The 24,790-nt window shown below is 40.6% G+C and overlaps 1 protein-coding gene across 2 annotated transcripts in view; it reads left to right on the forward strand.

Annotated features, from left to right (window-relative positions):
* Positions 1 to 5,683: 5,683 nt before the first annotated feature.
* Positions 5,684 to 24,790, forward strand: part of LOC117315392 (LIM domain transcription factor LMO4.1-like) — a 50,221-nt gene continuing 31,114 nt past the window's right edge. For both annotated transcript variants that reach the window (XM_033869568.1, XM_033869559.1), the window contains exons 1-2: positions 5,684 to 6,135; positions 11,301 to 11,568. In XM_033869568.1, coding sequence (XP_033725459.1) covers positions 6,090 to 6,135; positions 11,301 to 11,568 — 314 coding nt within the window. In that variant the 5' untranslated portion in view covers positions 5,684 to 6,089. The remainder of the gene's footprint in view (positions 6,136 to 11,300; positions 11,569 to 24,790) is intronic.

Genomic DNA, 24,790 nt, shown 5'->3' on the forward strand with positions numbered 1-24,790 from the left:
CACGGAATTCACCTTAGATTATACCACTGCTCGTCACACGGAATTCACCTTAGATTATACCACCGCTCGTCACAGGGAATTCACCTTAGATTATACCACCGCTCGTCACACGGAATTCACCTTAGATTATACCACCGCTCGTCACACGGAATTCACCTTAGATTATACCACCGCTCGTCACACGGAATTCACCTTAGATTATACCACTACTCGTCACACGGAATTCACCTTAGATTATACCACTGCTCGTCACACGGAATTCACCTTAGAATATACCACCGCTCGTCACACGAAATTCACCTTAGATTATACCACCGCTCGTCACACGGAATTCACCTTAGATTATACCACCGCTCGTCACACGGAATTCACCTTAGAATATACCACCGCTCGTCACACGGAATTCACCTTAGATTATACCACTACTCGTCACACGGAATTCACCTTAGATTATACCACTGCTCGTCACACGGAATTCACCTTAGATTATACCACTACTTGTCACACGGAATTCACCTTAGATTATACCACTGCTCGTCACACGGAATTCACCTTAGATTATACCACCGCTCGTCACACGGAATTCACCTTAGATTATACCACCGCTCGTCACACGGAATTCACCTTAGAATATACCACTGGCCGTCACACGGGATTCACCTTAGATTATACCACCGCTCGTCACACGGAATTCACCTTAGATTATACCACCGCTCGTCACACGGAATTCACCTTAGAATATACCACCACTCGTCACACGGAATTCACCTTAGATTATACCACCGCTCGTCACACGGAATTCACCTTAGAATATACCACTGCTCGTCACACCGAATTCACCTTAGATTATACCACCGCTCGTCACACGGAATTCACCTTAGATTATACCACTGCTCGTCACACGGAATTCACCTTAGAATATACCACCGCTCGTCACACGGAATTCACCTTAGATTATACCACCGCTCGTCACACGGAATTCATCTTAGATTATACCACCGCTCGTCACACGGAATTCACCTTAGATTATACCACCGCTCGTCACACGGAATTCACCTTATATTATACCACTGCTCGTCACACGGAATTCACCTTAGATTATACCACCGCTCGTCACACGGAATTCACCTTAGATTATACCACCGCTCGTCACACGGAATTCATCTTAGATTATACCACTGCTCGTCACACGGAATTCACCTTAGATTATACCACCGCTCGTCACACGGAATTCACCTTAGATTATACCACTACCCGTCACACGGAATTCACCTTAGATTATACCACCGCTCGTCACACGGAATTCACCTTAGATTATACCACCGCTCGTCACACGGAATTCACCTTAGATTATACCACCGCTCGTCACACGGAATTCACCTTAGATTATACCACCGCTCGTCACACCGAATTCACCTTAGATTATACCACTACTCGTCACACGGAATTCACCTTAGATTATACCACCGCTCGTCACACGGAATTCACCTTAGATTATACCACCGCTCGTCACACGGAATTCACCTTAGATTATACCACCGCTCGTCACACGGAATTCACCTTAGATTATACCACCGCTCGTCACACGGAATTCACCTTAGAATATACCACTGCTCGTCACACGGAATTCACCTTAGATTATACCACCGCTCGTCACACGGAATTCACCTTAGAATATACCACCGCTCGTCACACGGAATTCACCTTAGAATATACCACCGCTCGTCACACGAAATTCACCTTAGATTATACCACCGCTCGTCACACGGAATTCACCTTAGATTATACCACCGCTCGTCACACGGAATTCACCTTAGATTATACCACCGCTCGTCACACGGAATTCACCTTAGATTATACCACTGCTCGTCACACGGAATTCACCTTAGATTATACCACTACTCGTCACACGGAATTCACCTTAGATTATACCACTGCTCGTCACACGGAATTCACCTTAGATTATACCACCGCTCGTCACACGGAATTCACCTTAGATTATACCACCGCTCGTCACACGGAATTCACCTTAGATTATACACCGCTCGTCACACCGAATTCACCTTAGATTATACCACTGCTCGTCACACGGAATTCACCTTAGATTATACCACCGCTCGTCACACGGAATTCACCTTAGATTATACCACTGGCCGTCACACGGAATTCACCTTAGATTATACCACCGCTCGTCACACGGAATTCACTTTAGATTATACCACCGCTCGTCACACGGAATTCACCTTAGATTATACCACTACTCGTCACACGGAATTCACCTTAGATTATAGCACCGCTCGTCACACGGAATTCACCTTAGATTATACCACCGCTCGTCACACGGAATTCACCTTAGATTATACCACTGCTCGTCACACGGAATTCACCTTAGATTATACCACCGCTCGTCACACCGAATTCACCTTAGATTATACCACCGCTCGTCACACGGAATTCACCTTAGATTATACCACTGGCCGTCACACGGAATTCACCTTAGATTATACCACTGCTCGTCACACGGAATTCACCTTAGAATATACCACCGCTCGTCACACGGAATTCACTTTAGATTATACCACCGCTCGTCACACGGAATTCACCTTAGATTATACCACCGCTCGTCACACGGAATTCACCTTAGATTATACCACTGCTCGTCACACGGAATTCACCTTAGATTATACCACCGCTCGTCACACGGAATTCACCTTAGATTATACCACTACTCGTCACACGGAATTCACCTTATATTATACCACCGCTCGTCACACGGAATTCACCTTAGAATATACCACCGCTCGTCACACGGAATTCACCTTAGATTATACCACCGCTCGTCACACCGAATTCACCTTAGATTATACCACTACTCGTCACACGGAATTCACCTTAGATTATACCACCGCTCGTCACACCGAATTCACCTTATATTATACCACCGCTCGTCACACCGAATTCACCTTAGATTATACCACTGCCCGTCACACGGAATTCACCTTAGATTATACCACCGCTCGTCACACGGAATTCACCTTAGATTATACCACTGCTCGTCACACGGAATTCACCTTAGATTATACCACTGCTCGTCACACGGAATTCACCTTAGATTATACCACCGCTCGTCACACGGAATTCACCTTAGAATATACCACTGCTCGTCACACGGAATTCACCTTAGATTATACCACCGCTCGTCACACCGAATTCACCTTAGATTATACCACTGCTCGTCACACGGAATTCACCTTAGATTATACCACCGCTCGTCACACGGAATTCACCTTAGATTATACCACCACTCGTCACACGGAATTCACTTTAGATTATACCACTACTCGTCACACGGAATTCACCTTAGATTATACCACTGCTCGTCACACGGAATTCACCTTAGATTATACCACCGCTCGTCACACCGAATTCACCTTAGATTATACCACTGCTCGTCACACGGAATTCACCTTAGAATATACCACCGCTCGTCACACGGAATTCACCTTATATTATACCACCGCTCGTCACACGGAATTCACCTTAGAATATACCACCACTCGTCACACGGAATTCACTTTAGATTATACCACCGCTCGTCACACGGAATTCACTTTAGATTATACCACTACTCGTCACACGGAATTCACCTTATATTATACCACCGCTCGTCACACGGAATTCACCTTAGAATATACCACCACTCGTCACACCGAATTCACCTTAGATTATACCACTGCTCGTCACACGGAATTCACCTTAGATTATACCACCGCTCGTCACACGGAATTCACCTTAGATTATACCACCGCTCGTCACACGGAATTCACCTTAGATTATACACCGCTCGTCACACGGAATTCACCTTAGATTATACCACTACTCGTCACACGGAATTCACCTTAGATTATACCACCGCTCGTCACATGGAATTCACCTTAGATTATACCACCGCCCGTCACACGGAATTCACCTTAGATTATACCACCGCCCGTCACACGGAATTCACCTCAGATTATACCACCGCTCGTCACACGGAATTCACCTTAGATTATACCACTGCTCGTCACACGGAATTCACCTTAGATTATACCACTGCTCGTCACATGGAATTCACCTTATATTATACCACCGCTCGTCACACGGAATTCACCTTAGATTATACCACTACTCGTCACACGGAATTCACCTTAGATTATACCACCGCTCGTCACACGGAATTCACCTTAGAATATACCACCGCTCGTCACACGAAATTCACCTTAGATTATACCACCGCTCGTCACACGGAATTCACCTTAGATTATACCACTGCTCGTCACACGGAATTCACCTTAGATTATACCACCGCTCGTCACACGGAATTCACCTTAGATTATACCACTGCTCGTCACACGGAATTCACCTTACACACAAGTTCATAATTATATATCGTATCACTGCCACATTAAGCTATTAACATTTAAAAACTCCAATTACAGAGAAATTAAAATTTAAAATTTCAATTACTTTCTCGTGTAAGCAGCAACATTTATCCTGGCTTGCTGAGTGAATCTGTGAGCTGTTCTGTTCGCTGGTAGGGTAACTTGTCTCGGATCTCATAGACATGTATTTTAAAACGGTATGCATGTCGTGTGGTTTATATCATTACATGATAAAATATTGAAAATGCGCATTGAGGTATAAAAATCAAATTTCCTCCAAACTGTGTGATAGTCTGTGGTGTTGTAGTGCAGAATCTAACAGAGAGTACAGACGGGAGTCATGTCCGACATGATTTCCCAATATGTAACCAGCTGGTCTACTGAACTATTTAGAATGAAATTCCATTGTAAGATTGGTTAAAATTTAAATTATATACCGCCATCACGGTAATAATGGTAATGACTTCGCTTATTTACATCATCATATTTGTTTGTTATCAGACAAATTTGTAATAATTAAATTTGTGTAATGATTGACAGATGAGACTGAAGTGTGGTCGCCCACGGCGTATGGACTTTGTGTTCAGTAGTAAGGTGTAAAAATTCTTATCTAATGAAAAGTTTTCACTTTTCAATTTACATAACTTATGATAGATTACCGCTTATCAATGTTACCACTATATGAAAAAATCAGAGAAAGGATATTAACATTATAATTACTTCTCAAGATTACAACAAAACGGCAAAATATTCATAGCCTACCGTACCTTTATTAAAATTTATATAAAAATCGTCAATAATATTTTATAGTTGAATAAACATTGTCACAAATACATCGCCAATTTATTTTATCTTCGCAAAATGTTTTTCTGCCAAAATGCATGTAATTAGATTTATGTAAATCAATCTCTAACATATTCATTCGTGTCCTATTAGCATGTTTAAATCAGTATCTTTTCATGTACGGTACCACCAGAACTGTCCGTGTTTGATTAACGTCCATACAATAAAGCTGAGAATACAATTATTGCTTAAAAGCATTTAATATTATTATCTTGATCTAACGATATTAAATTTCGCATGGTTCATTTCCAATCGTTGGTCGGCTTTCGTTAATGCATTAAATCTACCATCTCTCAGTGAAAAGCTTTGCTCAAATTTATGGCAAGTGGGTGGAGCTAACGTTTTCTGCCAGAGTCACTTCATTTTGCAAGCGGCGTTCTGATTGGTGGAGAGGTAATAGTAGATGATCCATTCAAATGGCAGATGTGTCTCATTCACCGTAGATGCCAGATTTTGACGGTCTAATTTATTTAGCGGAGCGGTGTTATAGCCGAACACAGTGTTGTCTACATTATCACAATCCTTTCTGTTCGTAACAAAGTCTCGTTTCGCTGGACATATTTGCAGACGACAGTGAACGCTCGAGTTATGTACGTTGCAGTGTCGGGGTGATATGTGCGATGTTTACTTGGTGTGTACATAACAATCCCTAGTCGGCCACGTGAGAGACCACTGATCACAACAGTTATATATCGGCCTCGTGGACCGTGTACGGTCTCCTCGAGTTGTAAAGCATTACGAGGGATTTCTCGTCTCTGTGAAATTTACAAATAAACTCGGACTTAAACTGTGGACATTAGCCATACGGATTTAGCACGCATTTAGATGTCTAATGCTAAATCACCACACATCGTGACCAAAATGACGAACGGTAAGTGAGCGGAGCTGTTGTGGGGATTTGGAGGGTCGAGTGTAATGTGTTGGGAAGCTTCAATGGTAGTCCGGGACCGGATAAGAACGGATTCAGGGAGCTGTAGATGAATCAGGAGGGACGGTGGGGTAAATTGGTTTGGTGGAAGGGGAGAGGTATTTATTCATTAGGGAATTATGATGAAGAGTTCCGGGGTCGTGGTGAGAGCTGGTGGGTCCGAGGGGTCGACAAGTCTTTGAATATATGGTGATCAAGACGTATATGATGAAGGGTTAAAATGAGAGTCTGGAGCTGTGATAAGGGGCTGTGCCATTCCTGTAGTGATGGGATTGTCGGAGATTTACCGGGAAATAACGACGGGTCGTGCGAGAGCCTCTACTAAGAAAGCGAGGTACGGGTGTCATCGTTAGGGAATGGTTGGACCATCACTAATCCTGTCTCGCACGGATGTTTATCTTTTGGCGCTCTCTAATGATGTAGGGTCACGCATTCTCATTACGTAGGACTGTCGCTATCTCACGCACATGTATTTGTCGCGTATCGTCACATGCGTGTGTCCGTTATAATCTACCTACGTGTGATATTCTTACTGAATGTAGATCACACACGTGTACTTTCGTTTGTACAATCACGTAAGTAAACGCGCGTGTTGTTCAGTTTGTACCTACATGTAGTACCACATAACGGTGAATACCTGTACACAATTATAACGAATGAGTTGTATTGACGACGAAAAAAAATGCATAAAAGCAGATTATTTTACCGAATGTGTTTTGGTTCCACCGTACATCTGACAGTCTTTGTACAGTCTGTCTATTGTTTAGTATACCCATCGTACAGTCTGTAGTTTAGTGTACCCATCGTACAGTCTAGTTTACAGTGTACCCATCGTACAGTCTGTAGTTTAGTGTACCCATCGTACAGTCTGTAGTTTAGTGTACCCATCGTACAGTCTGTAGTTTACAGTGTACCCATCGTACAGTCTGTAGTTTACAGTGTACCCATCGTACAGTCTGTAGTTTACAGTATACCCATCGTACAGTCTGTAGTTTACAGTGTACCCATCGTACAGTCTGTAGTTTAGTATACCCATCGTACAGTCTGTAGTTTACAGTGTACCCATCGTACAGTCTGTAGTTTACAGTGTACCCATCGTACAGTCTGTAGTTTACACTGTACCCATCGTACAGTCTGTAGTTTACAGTGTACCCATCGTACAGTCTGTAGTTTACAGTGTACGCATGGTACAGTCTAGTTTACAGTGTACGCATCGTACAGTCTGGTTTGCAGTGTACCCATCGTACAGTCTGTAGTTTACCTTGTACCCATCGTACAGTCTGTAGTTTACAGTATACCCATCGTACAGTCTGTAGTTTACAGTGTACCCATCGTACAGTCTGTAGTTTACAGTGTACCCATCGTACAGTCTGTAGTTTAGTGTACCCATCGTACAGTCTGTAGTTTACAGTGTACCCATCGTACAGTCTGTAGTTTACAGTGTACCCATCGTACAGTCTAGTTTACAGTATACCCATCGTACAGTCTGTAGTTTAGTGTACCCATCGTACAGTCTGTAGTTTACAGTGTACCCATCGTACAGTCTGTAGTTTACAGTGTACGCATGGTACAGTCTAGTTTACAGTGTACCCATCGTACAGTCTGTAGTTTACAGTGTACCCATCGTACAGTCTGTAGTTTACAGTGTACCCATCGTACAGTCTGTAGTTTACAGTGTACCCATCGTACAGTCTGTAGTTTACAGTGTACCCATCGTACAGTCTAGTTTACAGTATATCCATCGTACAGTCTGTAGTTTACAGTGTACCCATCGTACAGTCTGTAGTTTACAGTGTACCCATCGTACAGTCTGTAGTTTACAGTGTACCCATCGTACAGTCTGTAGTTTACAGTGTACCCATCGTACAGTCTAGTTTGTTCTACCTGAAACTGTATCAGCTCAGACCAAATTATCTCAAGTAATCGCAATCTGATCAACCAGACCCTGGGCTTTTCACCATCTGTTACTCTCGGTACAAACTGATCAATTAATCATGTGCTTCTTAGTCAATAACAATGTCTTACTTCCCAAACACACAGATTCTACCGTAATACTCGGTGTTTGTTTACAAAAAATGTGACGACACATTGTTGTCGGTTTTTTGTCGATTAATTCGTTTTCCTTAGTAAAAACAAACATGCCCTCGCTACTAAATGGTTCGCACTAAACCGTACAGACAAGATACTCCGGGACACTCAGACGGAAGTAAAATGAAAACCGAACCTTTGATGAAGTACAATATTTCCGGTTTTGAGATTTTCAGCGTTAAAGGGAAAACAATATACGCATACCAATGTTTTGATAAATATATTAATACAAACACCCCTTATACTGGGGCTATTACAAACATGCTTTACATGTACCGTAGTTACATGTACATTAATAATGCCTGTGAATCTATACAAATCGAAAAGCAGTGGGTGAGGTCCGATTACAGTTTGTTCATTAACTCCATGCTTGGGGTATGCTTGGAGTTTGTTCTGATTAATTTAGCTTTGCATGTGACTGGGATATCAGTCGGGTGGTTACGTCAAGTCGTCTGCGTATCAGATTCCGTTCGATATTGTATTGACCTGTACCGCCACATCATACTGCCAACTCGTCCGACCAGTGTATACTTCATTCGTTATTGTGCCAACTCGTCCGACCAGTTTATATACCGCCCACCTTGTTTCCGTTCCCTTCCTTCGTTATTGTGCCAAGTCGTCCGACCAGTGTATATATCACCCCGCCTTAAAACGGTACCAATTTCTGTTCTCTTACTTCGAATTCGTTACAATGCCAACTCGTCCGACGAGTGTATCTACCACCGGTACCAATTTTCGTTCGCTACCTTCGTCACATATTCGTATTATTTGATTTAAAAACTCGTACCTGCTACCTAAGTATGAAGTGGGTCGAGGTGGCCGAGTGGTCAAGGTGTACGAACACTTTATCACTAGCCCTCTACCTTTGGGTCAAGAGTTCGAAACTAATAAATTGAGACAGTTGCCTGGTACAGACCTTAGGCCGATGGTTTTTCTCCGGGTACTCCGGCTTTCCTCCACCTCCAAAACCTGGCACGTCCTTAAATGACCCTGGCTGTTAATAGGACGTAAAACAAACTAAACCAAACCAAACCAAAACCAAGATTAAGAAAATAGAACATGCATGTCTTAAACTTAACTGCGGAACATCTGAAGGAAAGCTTAAGAGGAAAATTATTTTTAATGGATATTGCCAATCTTTGGATCAAACTAGATATGAAGAACACAACCAACATGATATTGTCCGGGTTAAGAATCGATGGTTCAGTTACATAATGTAAACATGTATTATAGTTTACGTAAGGTACGGCGTTCATTTGACGTATGGAGAGATGTTTTGTTTAACCTGGCCAGTCATTTAAGTCCTGTGATTAGTACGTGTTGGGAAGGTGTTGGGTTTGCATTCCGATATAGAATACTTAGTGTGGCAGGTGTGGAATACAATAGATGATCAGGATCAAAACCCTTGTTGTTTTGGTGAAATACAATAAATGATCAGGATCAAAACCCTTGTTGTTTTGGTGGAATACAATAGATGATCAGGATCAAAACCATTGTTGTTTTGGTGGAATACAATAGATGATCAGGATCAAAACCATTGTTGTTTTGGTGAAATACAATAGATGATCAGGATCAAAACCCTTGTTGTTTTGATATGAAATCACTATCGCTATGATAACCAGAAAAAAAGGTCAACACATGATAGCAGATCTGTATTACTTTAAATGGGGACAAACTATATAGGTCAGAGGGCAATGAACGTTTCCGCCCGCCATGGTTGTAACATTAAACGGGTGACATTAATCGTCCTCGGACCGGAAATGTCCAGGGAGGTACTCTCTGCACTAACTAGTTTGATGGAACCATCGAGGGGGGGGTGGGGTGGGGTGGGGGGGGGGGGGGGGGGGGGGGGGGTACGAAGAACAGAAATAAGGTATGGTGTGGTTTTAAATGACCCCGAGGGGACCGAGGACACTGAACGCCAAGGACGACTGCCCGGGGTGCTGTACCGTCTAACTGGTTCCAGCTGTTGGACAACGGTTGATGGATGGCGCGCTTGGGGGTCGTATGTCAAGTCAAGATTGTTTTCACTTGACTAAACAAACTGTCCTTCGTACTAAATTAACGTTTGAGACGGTCCCTTACGGGATATTTCCTGTGACAACGATTGTTCCGGTTCTTTTCGGATAACATATGAATGTGTATATTTGTTTATTAATTTGATAGCTTTTAGTCGGTGTTGGAAGAGTGCGTGGTTTTGGAAAATGAAATTGCGATGCTAAACTTTAGGTGATCTTTGGGGAACATTTGCAAATTGAACGAACCTTTTATTTATGTGACAAAAAAACAGTCGTTCAGTGAAACTGATCGGTAGCGCCAAGCAGTCATTTGGACAGGAAACAGTTGGGCCAGTTGGCCGTAGTATCACGCTGTGGTATTTAGTTCTCGATGCTACGTAAATATTATATGTATCTGACTAGCTGACAGCAAGCGCTAATGGCGTCCATTTTCGTACAACTTAAATTCGTTGATAACGGGGAAAGTTTTGCCTGTATCACGTAATTGAAGAGATAGTAAGTGTTGGGTCCCACGGTCCATCAGAAGCCACCTCGGATCAATAACTACATACACGTGAGGTAATTGCTGTGACAGAATCTCGCGGATGACTTCATCATTCTGCATTAGGAATTAATAAGTTTTCAAATGGAACTCTAATTATCCAAGAACATATCCTCACATTTATTTCTCTTTGATATCTCGTTCAAACGAAGGACATTTCCATTTTATGTATAATCATATTATGTATCACTAAACATAAAGACAATACATATTGATGTATAAAATCGATGGTTGATTTCTGAGAGTCGCCCATTGCTTATATACTATCTCATCTGCTGTAAGATTTGTGAGGACTCGTTAGAGCCTTGATCAAACTGGGTGATCATTCCTGTGACCTAAGTTTACAGTAGCTACTGGGCTAGTTATTATACCCGATTATCACCGCGATCGGGATTGCCCCAACTTCTTTTCTGAACAAATCTCTTCTTAACGAAATATATATTGTCTGTCCTCTATTACAGGGTCGGAGGAATGCTCTGCCGTTGTGAATGGAGTTACAATGCAGCAAACCGGAAATGACCAAACCGGAAATGGTTCCATGTTTGGCAATAATGTAAAGGCATGCGCAGGATGTGGTGGGCGGATACTTGACCGTTTCCTGCTGCACGCGATGGACAGATACTGGCATACGGGCTGTCTAAAATGTTCGTGCTGCCAGACCAAGCTAGAACATCTGGGCTCGTGTTTCTCCCGGTCGGGAATGATCCTGTGCAAGAACGATTATATTCGGTACGTAGTGTAGTTTCATAAGGCAATGTTTTGTTCGAGTCCAATCATAACAGGTAAAGTATGACTTTTACTATTTCAGCAGTTTTTTTATGCCTCTCGTGTTTTCTTTCCGAATAAACCGATAATAGTGTTGGGTTATCGCCCATTTTGTTCCTAGTTGTACAAAAGCCAGTAGCAACTTGAAGGTATTGCGAGTGTCTTTACAGAAATTATCACTGCAATAATTCTATCTGATTTATATTTTTCCAAAACGCGTTCATGTATTTCAAATACATGCTTGTTTCAGATAAAAAAAATTCAGTGTCTCGTCAACTTTCAATATCTTTTTGGAATGAAAGTGTGTTAAGTGTAAGCCGTCTCAATTAAAATACAGTTTATATAAACATATATCAAAGGTACCGGAAGACATTAAAGGATACCAATTTTAATCTTAAATTGAAAGTTATCTTTTTTCCTGATAATGACGTAAACTCAAGTCTATACCCTGTAAGATGACAAAGGAAGAGATAAACATCACACGTGATAAAGTCTACACGGGACACATGTCGCCTCGGGAATGGCTATACTACCAATCAGATATCAGAATTCAGTCAGCCGCAGCACACAACTGTTGATAAATGTACTAGAATGTCTTCATCCGTAAAATTATTATTATCCAAAATGACACAGATTTTCGTGGGAAAGATTTTGTCTTAAAGCTAAAACTAACAGTAATATATAATTCATATCTACTGTCTTTGTAAACTGGTGTGATTTTAGTCCTGGTGATTTTTATTACACGGTATAAATACTATACAGTTACACAAACAAAACGTTTGTTCTAACTAAACCCGATTTACTGTCACTTGGTGATAACCTTGTTTATTTTTTTCTAATATATTGAATATATAAACCTAAATGTCATATGTAGAGAGGAAAAATTTATACTCCTGAACAGGATTAATTTATTGATCATCCAAACGTGTATGTAATGTAAGCGTACCCGTATTTCAATCTACTTATGAAGCGTCTCGCTGACGGTGACTCATTACAATTATCATACACATTATTTGGTGCTATACTTGTTCGACGTAAACGGTGATAAATGAACGCGTGCACTTTGTTTGCTTCGTTTCGTGTCGCTGAACACTGTCTAATTAATTTTGCAAAAGTAAAAGCTACGAAACTACGAAACCAATCACAGTCATCCGGGTATTTGTGGGGCTTAACTTTACACAATGTACATCAATTTATCAATTAACATCGCCGTGAACGGTTCGCGATGAAAGCGCGTGTCAGACAAACCATATATTGGAAAGTAGTCTGATTAGCACCATGAATAATCAAATCGTATTGGGGATATCAGTTAAGTTTAAACATATTTTATTGCCATAATGTCAAAGGGATTGGTTAGTAAGTTTTACCAACTTACAACTTCTAAAGTATGATAAGAAAAGACAATGTAATAATAGACTGATCAGAAATATATGTATTTCATATTTGAAATGACTGTCGGGGAATAATCACATGAAATATTATGATTTTTATTGTGTTCTTTCTACTGTTAACTATCACTATATCATTATGTAAATATTATTATATCATTATATAAATATTACTATATCATTATATAAAATGTATAACTGCCAATCGAAATAATTCATTATGCCAATAAAAATGTCTCATTTTGTAAAATTTCGGCAACTTAGCCACCCTCAGGGAGAAAACAATATTTTCATATTATAGACAGTAGGGTACACTCCTGATATTATAGACGGTAGGGTACACTCCTGATATAGACAGAAGGGTACACTCCCGATATTATAGACAGTAGGGTACACTCCTGATATTATAGACAGTAGGGTACACTCCTGATATTATAGACAGTAGGGTACACTCCTGATATTATAGACAGTAGGGTACACTCCTGATATTATAGACAGTAGGGTACACTCCCGATATTATAGACAGTAGGGTACACTCCTGATATTATAGACAGTAGGGTACACTCCCGATATAGACAGTAGGGTACACTCCCGATATTATAGACAGTAGGGTACACTCCTGATATTATAGACAGTAGGGTACACTCCTGATATTATAGACAGTAGGGTACACTCCCGATATTATATACAGTAGGGTACACTCCTGTATTATAGACAGTATGGTACACTCCCGATATTATAGATAGTAGGGTACACTCCTGATATAGACAGTAGGGTACCCTCCCGATATTATAGACAGTAGGGTACACTCCCGATATTATAGACAGTAGGATACACTCCTGATATTATAGACAGTAGGGTACACTCCCGATATTATAGACAGTAGGGTACACTCCCGATATTATAGACAGTAGGGTACACTCCTGATATTATAGACAGTAGGGTACACTCCTGATATTATATACAGTAGGGTACACTCCCGATATTATAGACAGTAGGGTACACTCCTGATATTATAGACAGTAGGGTACACTCCTGATATTATAGACAGTAGGGTACACTCCCGATATTATAGACAGTAGGGTACACTCCTGATATTATAGACAGTAGGGTACACTCCTGATATTATAGACAATAGGGTACCCTCCTGATATTATAGACAGTAGGGTACACTCCCGATATTATAGACAGTTGGGTACACTCCTGATATTATAGACAGTAGGGTACACTCCTGATATTATATACAGTAGGGTACACTCCTGATATTATAGACAATAGGGTACACTCCCGATATTATAGACAGTAGGGTATACTCCCGATATTATAGACAGTAGGGTACACTCCTGATATTATAGACAGTAGGGTACACTCCTGATATTATAGACAGTAGGGTACACTCCTGATATTATAGACAGTAGGGTACACTCCTGATATTATAGACAGTAGGGTACACTCCCGATATTATAGACAGTAGGGTACACTCCTGATATTATAGACAGTAGGGTACATTCCCGATATTATAGACAGTAGGGTACACTCCTGATATTATAGACAGTAGGGCACACTCCCGATATTATAGACAGTAGGGTGCACTCCTGATATTATAGACAATAGGGTACACTCCTGATATTATAGATATTAGGGTACACTCCTGATATAGACAGTAGGGTACACTCCTGATATTATAGACAATAGGGTACACTCCTGATATTATAGACAGTAGGGTACATTCCCGATATTATAGACAGTAGGGTACACTCCTGATATTATAGACAGTAGGGTGCACTCCTGATATTATAGACAATAGGGTACACTCCTGGTATTATAGATATTAGGGTACACTCCTGATATAGACAGTAGGGTACACTCCTGATATTATAGACAATAGGGTACACTCCTGATATAGATATTAGGGTACACTCCTGATATAGACAGTAGGGTGCACTCCTGATATTATAGACAATAGGGTACACTCCTGATATAGATATTAGGGTACACTCCTGATATAGACAGTAGGGTACACTCCTGATATTATAGACAATAGGGTACACTCCCGATATTATAGATATTAGGGTACACTCCTGATATTATAGACAGAAGGGTACACTCCTGTTACTGGTTTTCTTTACGAGTTGTTACTGATGTGTGTACACTCTTGTTCTTAAAGTTTCTTGAAGAGTTTGTTGTTTAAGAACGACAACACTACCGCCTGTCTACCAGTACATTTGTACCAGCCATTGCACCCGAGTTCGTGTTTGTTCGCTTGTGGCCGTGGAGTAAATTGCTGTGCTTCTTCAAGATAACGCTGATTAAATGATCACCTAGCTTTATGTATATTTAAGGGATATCCGTGTTGTTTTGGCGCTTGTATTTTCATTTCCCCGTCTCCTTAAATTAATCAAAAGAAATATGTTGAGTTGGTTTTCTATTACAAGACGATGTGATTAGCTGTACATGCTGACGGTGCCCGGTACCTCGTTAGTGGCTAGAGCTGGTTATTTTATTAATGTCCATCGGAATTAATTTTACATTACAATCCAAATCGTCACTGCAGACCAGACGCATGTGTTAGTCCTGTCGGTTGGCATGGGCTGGCGATATCAATAATACATATCCACCATTAATTGTGTCTTAATTAAAGTTTTCGCCCTCATCCCCTCTGCTTGCCATTGCCAAGTACGAGTAGATTACGCTCGGTCGGCGATTCCAGTAAGACCTAATCATGGGTATTGACTAGGAGAGTTCCTGCTATCACGTGCTTTATATGTACTCCAAGTAAATGGCCTTGGTATCATCCGATTTCGTTCAGATTTTTTCCCGTTCAGTCTTTGAAACGTCAGAGCTTTAAAATATACTGAAACAGCGATTCCTTTGTGGCTTCTAAATTTTCTGACGGTATTTACAGAAATGTGTGCATGTCATAGTACCTTTGAGGCGTATGTAGATATTCATCTAAATATTATAATCCATCATGATTAAGAAATGTTTACCCGTCAGTATTAAAGGCGACAAGTTAAACGATCTCTGCGATTCTTTTTTAAACATAATCGGGATTTCTCTTTAACAGTTTGAGGTAAAGCAGCAGATACCACTGTACATCCTTCCTTTGTTGATTCGGAGTTACTGTGATATGACCTCTATGGTGTCTCTCCCCATGTTGATTCGGAGTTACAGTGATATGACCTCTATGTTGTCTCTCCCCATGTTGATTCGGAGTTACAGTGATATGACCTCTATGTTGTCTCTCCCCATGTTGATTCGGAGTTACAGTGATATGACCTCTATGATGTTGATTCGGAGTTACTGTGGTATGACCTCTATGTTGTCTCTCCCCATGTTGATTCGGAGTTACAGTGATATGACCTCTATGATGTTGATTCAGAGTTACAGTGATATGACCTCTATGTTGTCTCTCCCCATGTTGATTCGGAGTTACAGTGATATGACCTCTATGGAGTCTCTCCCCATGTTGATTCGGAGTTACAGTGATATGACCTCTGTGGTGTCTCTCCCCATGTTGATTCGGAGTTACAGTGATATGACCTCTATGTTGTCTCTCCCCATGTTGATTCAGAGTTACTGTGATATGACCTCTATGGTGTCTCTCCCCATGTTGATTCGGAGTTACAGTGATATGACCTCTATGGTGTCTCTCCCCATGTTGATTCGGAGTTACAGTGATATGACCTCTATGATGTTGATTCGGAGTTACAGTGATATGACTTCTATGTTGTCTCTCCCCATGTTGATTCGGAGTTACAGTGATATGACCTCTATGGTGTCTCTCCCCATGTTGATTCGGAGTTACAGTGATATGACCTATATGTTGTTGATTCGGAGTTACTGTGATATGACCTCTATGTTGTCTCTCCCCATGTTGATTCAGAGTTACAGTGATATGACCTATATGTTGTCTCTCCCGATGTTGATTCGGAGTTACTGTGATATGACCTCTATGTTGTCTCTCCCCATGTTGATTCAGAGTTACAGTGATATGACCTCTATGTTGTCTCTCCCCATGTTGATTCAGAGTAACTGTGATATGACCTCTATGTTGTCTCTCCCCATGTTGATTCAGAGTTACTGTGATATGACCTCTATGATGTTGATTCGGAGTTACTGTGATATGACCTCTATGATGTTGATTCGGAGTTACTGTGATATGACCTCTATGGTGTCTCTCCCCATGTTGATTCAGAGTTACAGTGATATGACCTCTATGTTGTCTCTCCCCATGTTGATTCAGAGTTACTGTGATATGACCTCTATGTTGTCTCTCCCCATGTTGATTCAGAGTTACTGTGATATGACCTCTATGATGTTGATTCGGAGTTACTGTGATATGACCTCTATGATGTTGATTCGGAGTTACTGTGATATGACCTCTATGGTGTCTCTCCCCATGTTGATTCAGAGTTACAGTGATATGACCTCTATTATGTTGATTCGGAGTTACAGTGATATGACCTCTATGATGTTGATTCAGAGTTACTGTGATATGACCTCTATGTTGTCTCTCCCCATGTTGATTCGGAGTTACAGTGATATGACCTCTATGATGTTGATTCGGAGTTACAGTGATATGACCTTTATGTTGTCTCTCCCCATGTTGATTCGGAGTTACAGTGATATGACCTCTATTATGTTGATTCGGAGTTACAGTGATATGACCTCTATGATGTTGATTCGGAGTTACTGTGATATGACCTCTATGGTGTCTCTCCCCATGTTGATTCGGAGTTACTGTGATATGACCTCTATGGTGTCTCTCCCCATGTTGATTCGGAGTTACAGTGATATGACCTCTATTATGTTGATTCAGAGTTACAGTGATATGACCTCTATGATGTCTCTCCCCATGTTGATTCGGAGTTACAGTGATATGACCTCTATGGTGTCTCTCCCCATGTTGATTCGGAGTTACTGTGATATGACCTCTATGGTGTCTCTCCCCATGTTGATTCGGAGTTACAGTGATATGACCTCTATTATGTTGATTCAGAGTTACAGTGATATGACCTCTGTGTTGTCTCTCCCCATGTTGATTCGGAGTTACTGTGATATGACCTCTATGGTGTCTCTCCCCATGTTGATTCGGAGTTACAGTGATATGACCTCTATTATGTTGATTCAGAGTTACAGTGATATGACCTCTGTGTTGTCTCTCCCCATGTTGATTCGGAGTTACTGTGATATGACCTCTATGGTGTCTCTCCCCATGTTGATTCGGAGTTACAGTGATATGACCTCTATTATGTTGATTCGGAGTTACAGTGATATGACCTCTATGTTGTCTCTCCCCATGTTGATTCGGAGTTACTGTGATATGACCTCTATGGTGTCTCTCCCCATGTTGATTCGGAGTTACAGTGATATGACCTCTATGATGTCTCTCCCCATGTTGATTCGGAGTTACAGTGATATGACCTCTATGATGTAGATTCTGAGTTACTGTGATATGACCTCTATGTTGTCTCTCCCCATGTTGATTCGGAGTTACAGTGATATGACCTCTATGTTGTCTCTCCCCATGTTGATTCGGAGTTACAGTGATATGACCTCTATGGTGTCTCTCCCCATGTTGATTCGGAGTTACAGTGATATGACCTCTATGTTGTCTCTCCCCATGTTGATTCAGAGTTACAATGATATGACCTCTATGTTGTTGATTCAGAGTTACTGTGATATGACCTCTGTGTTGTTGATTCAGAGTTACTGTGATATGACCTCTATGTTGTCTCTCCCCATTCGTTAATTACATCACGAGTTATCTCCTCCTTGGAAAGAGTCATTCCGTGTTATGTCAGAGTTAATTTCTCTTTGTTAATTAATATGAGTTCGTGGCATAACTGAGTTATTTTCGCAGTGTTAATTAATTATGTTGCGTCATACACACAGAGCACACGTTTACAAGTAGACGTGAAATATCACTCTTATTAATTAATAAATCCCACATAATCAGGTTTTCATCCAGTACAGGACCGCCAGAAACATCTGCCTGTGCCCGTCCCTCCAATTTGTTTGGTGTAAAGGGGGGAAGCTCTATTAGCTTAATATTCAATAATTGTATTGCAGTAAATCGCCGGCCCGGTAGGACCAATATCAATCTAGAGAGCGACTCATATACAATTTTAGCTTAATTGAACATATGTTAGCCGATGTTAATTTTAGCGCGTGCTTGTATTATATGCCACGGTTTGGTGATATACACAAATATGACTCGTGAGCCTCTGCGCAAGTCGGTTCTATGTAGCTATAGCTACATTAGGTATATTGCCTATATCCACGACTTAATTAACCCATACGGCCCTAATTAAACCAAGAATTAATGAGAAAATTGAATCTTTTGATCCACCAAGCCCTTAGGCTAGTTCTTTATCCAGTAATACGATTGAGGTATAATTATGATACATATATGTACATACGTACGGTAGATCCTAGCGCTTTTTCGTTGAACAACATACTTTCTGATAGATGTGTAAAACAAGAGTCACGTATAAAAATCTTGCCGACCAACATTAAAATAGTACCTGGACACCAGGTAGTAGTTATTAGTCAAGGAGTTGTAGACTGTGTTGGCTTCTATCTCGAAACATTTCCCTAGCAGGAGCAAGTACTTCAGCAAGCTAAACAGAATTGCTTTCGATTTTAACACATCGTAAAAGCTATTTATAAGTACTAACTGTCAAAATTGTCTTGATTTATGTCTAAAAGATACTAAATTGTGCAATTATCAAGTTACGATGCGTATTTTTGTTTACCACAAGGGTTCTTATTATCCCATATACACATGGATATAATACTGTCAGACAGAATTTGTTTATTTATGTAAGTCAGCACTGATTGGTAGGACTTGTAACGAGGATAACCACTTTCGTTTTCCATTAAGTTTGTGGAGTCAGCAACATGACAGAGCTAGTATACAGGCACCATGGCGACAGTTTCGCGGTTGTTGATATATAATGTTTATTTTATCGTACAACAGATAATGAAATTTCACGAAAGCTTATACCAGACTGCCATATTGTATGATCTGTGGCAGATAGCGAATCGAAGCTTTACCTGATAAACGACGAGGAGTTTGTTTTTAAATCGAACACGCCCTAAATTCTCGATCACAAGGAGGGTACACTAGTCCATTTTGCAATAAATTGCTGAATTTGAAGTGTTTGAACTACCTTAATATATAGAAAAAATATCTTACAAGGGACGTATGTCCCCTGATCTATGTCCCTGATCTTACTAACATATTCATTACTACAATTTCATCGCAGCATATCCATAGCACAACTTCCGGCATGTTTTGTCTTGGTATGTTAGAGAAGTTATATATTTTGCTCTTCCGGTTGTACTTGTGTCATGCGGAAAAAATATTTGTATTATATCTGTAAATTATGTTCTAAATCCAATGTATATTATAAAACTAAAACGTCACCACTCAGTCATCAAGTTTGTTTTTTTCTTCGTAAAATGAAAACGCATAACTACAAAAACAGATGTAATGGGTAACGTTTATTAGAGAAGCGGGAATTAAAATGGTTATCTGTGACATCAGTAGTTAGTATCGGTGACACGGTCGAGCGGGATGGATTGGTGTGCGAGATTTAATTCAGCACTGTAGACACAGGGTCCATATCAAATCAATTTATACAGCGGTGGGCCTGATTAATCGGGCATTATCACAATCATCTTCTCATGTTAACACTAAATTGCTTTATTGGGGTTCAAGACGGGGGAAATGACATCTAAATTGTTAAATCTTAATCTAAATTTCTCTTTCATCTCTCCGTGATAATGAAATAACATAGGAAGTAAAATTTGTGATGAGTATGATTAAATCCTTACCAACTATTGAGTTCGAAAATCTGAAAATCTCTTTTGGAAATAGCCATTTGAGGAGCAAGGGCGATGGTGGTGGTAGGGTGGAGGGCTACAAATCCATACTTGGAAGAACTTCCTTGCAGACACTGGGAATTAATTAGCCAATGGTTTCATCTAAATAATTGATGTTAGTAATCATGTACTTGTAACGGTTTTATTCCTGGGAGTAAGCTTTGCTAATGGAGGTTCCCAATTCATTATTGTACTTCCATGTATCGATAGTATTGTCAGTTAGCCTGGACCCGAAAGGGCACGCCCATTGAACCAGAGAGCTCACTTGTCATCACCGTGAAATTAATTATGTCAACCCATTGACGGGTACTCTGAACACGCGCTTTTCGTCCCTTCGGGGGTCAAGACATCTGTGTGACAATCGCTTGTGTCATTGTTAAATCGCCTATGCTCTTGATAATTATCAAAATTATGCTTCTATATCTGCTTGCTTGGACTAGCCCATGGCCGTCTACTGTAGCCATGTCATTTGGTCGGTTGATTGACTGACGCATTTTAGATGTTCTGGAATCCAACCACGACGACCGTGATGACCTTCAAAAATAGGTAGATGTAAACAAATGTCAGGATTATGATCCTTTTGGACAAAACTCTAGATACGCAATAGTAAAGCCTTGTAGAAATTGTGTATGACCGAATGGCGTTCTAGAGGGGAGGTAACTATATCCGAATGTCATCGATCCGAAAATGTCGATTCTGTTTGCGTGTTGGCCGTTGTACTTTTGCTTTTGTTTCAAATTAGGTTTTAAGATTAGCGCCAGTCCTAGATAAAAGAATTGAAATTTATGACATGTGTTGTGATATCCCGAAGCCTGAATATTGCCTCCAGCTTTTTATCTACAAATTCCGATATCACACATAAGGCCTATTGACAATCTTGCTTCGTAAATGTGCGGATGTTTTTCTTCCCTTAACGGCAGGCGTAATTGGTTTTGACAAGCGGGAACTTAATATTAGGTAGCTTGTCTGCCTGAAAATTAATTACACACTGATCAATAACCGGCATATAAACAGTCATTACTTAAACCTTAATGACCAGGACAATTATATAGAATCGAGTAGGTTGTATACCAATTAAGACCCGATTCAATTAAACGGCATAGATCGGAACTGATCATGAAAAGATCAGTTTGAAATGTCTGACTATAGTGGTTAGTAGACTCCATTGTGGTACACATTTTGTGAGAGCGGATGCATCTGACGGTGAGATTAGAAATCCATGTGGAGATTACCACGGGGTTGTTTAATGGACGGCGTACCTATATCAAACTGCTACATTAATGACGTCACGGCTCACCCCGCTTCGTTAATTACATAGATCCCTGTCATTCAAGGCTATGCTGCATTTATTAATATCGGATTATTAAAACATTTTATTAACCTCTGTTATATAAAGCAGAATAAGCTTTAAATCGCCGTGATCACGATTTTCTGTTGTACACGATTAACTAATTTAATTAAATACCTGTGGTTTATGTAGAACAAAGCTGTGCTACCAGGATTGGCACTATGTGGGAGTATAGAGTTTGTGTATAGGCAGTTGACACTTTCACTTTATAAATTTGGTTTGACTTTGTATGCTGCATAATTGTTTGGTACGACTGTATGTAGTATGGCTGTTCGATATGCTGTATGTCTTTGTATGTTGTATGACTTTGTGACTTTGTATGTAGTGTATGCTGTATGACTTTGTATGTAGTGTATGCTGTATAACGTTGTATGTAGTGTATGCTGTGTGACTTTGTATGTAGTGTATGCTGTGTGACTTTGTATGTAGTGTATGCTGTGTGACTTTGTATGTAGTGTATGCTGTGTGACTTTGTATGTAGTGTATGCTGTGTGACTTTGTATGTAGTGTATGCTGTGTGACTTTGTATGTGTTGTATGACACGTGAAGATGAAAACTGGCCAAGTACAAGTGTCTTAGCTACAAACTAATGGCCAACTACTTACGGAAGTATAACACAGCGCATGCGCAGGAAAATTTCGAATAAATCGGGCGTCGACCGGATCAGTTAGTATGATTTATTATCAGATGAGTATATCTATAACATTATAGGGTTGAGTTGGACGTTACAAGTGTAAGGTTTCGGGGTGAGTATCCCCACCCCGACTGTACCTATGGTACTCTAACGACACAGAGTGACTATTTATACCTAGTGTATGTACATATTTCTCCTCGAAAGTGTTAAATGATCTTCCTGTAATATCGCTTTTCATCTTGTTCAATTTCTGTTGGATCTCCGCTGATATGGTGTAATCTTACACAGCCCATCAGGACCTACAAAGACGGTGGCCATTGTCGGATCCTCATAATTATTCTTATCAAATCATTTAAGGATACGCCTACCTTTTCAACACGTTAACAACAATTTAAATGATTTACCCCGCTCGGTAGGCCATCGACTGTAGTCTTCACTATTATCAAAATCACCAATCCGTAAAATTGAACGACCCTGTACATCATCCCGAAAGATTAACGACACACGTCGTTGTCATTTACTTATCTCATTTTGAGACAAGGCGGAACGTGTAATTACGAAGGGGTTATTTAGGATGTTTAGAGATTATTTTTTTAAACTAATGGTCAACAACCCTCCATGCATGATTCTGACCTAGATATTAGGAAGCAAACGTTTTGATGATAAAAAAGACGTATACATTAATGGCGTCGATTCCTTTTATCGCCGCTATGTGGCGCGGTGGTAGTGTAGGGCGACAAGTAAGTGGAAGATCAGGCCGCTTCCGTTCCTAATGGATGCTAAATCCCAACAGCTTACTTATATTTCCGTACCAGACGTCTGTAATTCTGTTTTAGACAGGATTCCACTCTTCATTATCTTTATTCCCACCATTGCTCGATATGTACACTACACTACAGCTGTGTGGATTTGAGTAACTCACCTGAGTCTTTAACACGAAGAGTGTATCCTCCAACATACTGTCTTTTCGATAAAAGTGTAGAAGAACAAAAACACATCTTATAGAAGAGATAGGTGTCTTTTTCCTTGCGTTCTTGGTGATGAGTGGGAAAGTTTTAAGTCGATTTCTGGTAGGGCTTCTTAACCCATCTTTTGACTTTACTATTTTAAAGCAAGGGGGGGGGGGGGGGGGGGAGGCGTTTAATGTACTCCTTCAATACAGGTGAATGTTGTTTTTTTTACTTTATCTAGTAAACCAGATTATAGGTTGAGACCACTGATCAGAGATAATGCCTGGTCGTTCAGTCAACAGGGTTAGGGAACTGCCAACACAGAATATCTTGGTTATGTCCAGTTTTGTGTATTAATTTTTACATACAGACCATTTGGTCGGTTATCGCGTTATGTTGTGCAGTATTAGCTGGGATATACCCGGGTACGTTCGGACATTTGTAAGCATACTGAATGAGAGACAGAAGTTGTACGATGTCTTTTCCTGCAGAAACTGTCATTAGATTGGGAAGGGATGGGAGGGTAACAGCCACACTAGGCGTCCGTTGTGATCGGAAGGTTCCCTAAACTCTATGAATGTTTATATTACACTACCGCTATTAGTTTACATTAACCATGAAATGCGAGGGGTTGATTAATACATTATTTCGTCTGGAACGATGTAACAGTGCCTACCAATAACAAGTTTCGTTAGCAACAATAGTGAGGGCCGTCAATAAAGTTTCACACTTTGATTTATATATTTACGTATATACTTATACACCGTTTTATGTCATTACGGTGCAGCACGATTTCGGTGATGTTAGGATCCGAGCCGGCGGTACCGGATACGCTGTACCCCACAGAGTTTGATATAAGCCAGGTTCGTGTCACTTAGCGTCCGGACCCCTATGTTTGGTATGTCGGTGGACGTACTGTCTCACAAACCACGGGCAGCCATTAGTCCGCCCCTTGATAAAATTTGCCATAATT

This window comes from Pecten maximus, chromosome 2, assembly GCF_902652985.1.
Source record: "Pecten maximus chromosome 2, xPecMax1.1, whole genome shotgun sequence".
Taxonomy (NCBI): Eukaryota; Metazoa; Mollusca; class Bivalvia; order Pectinida; family Pectinidae; genus Pecten; species Pecten maximus.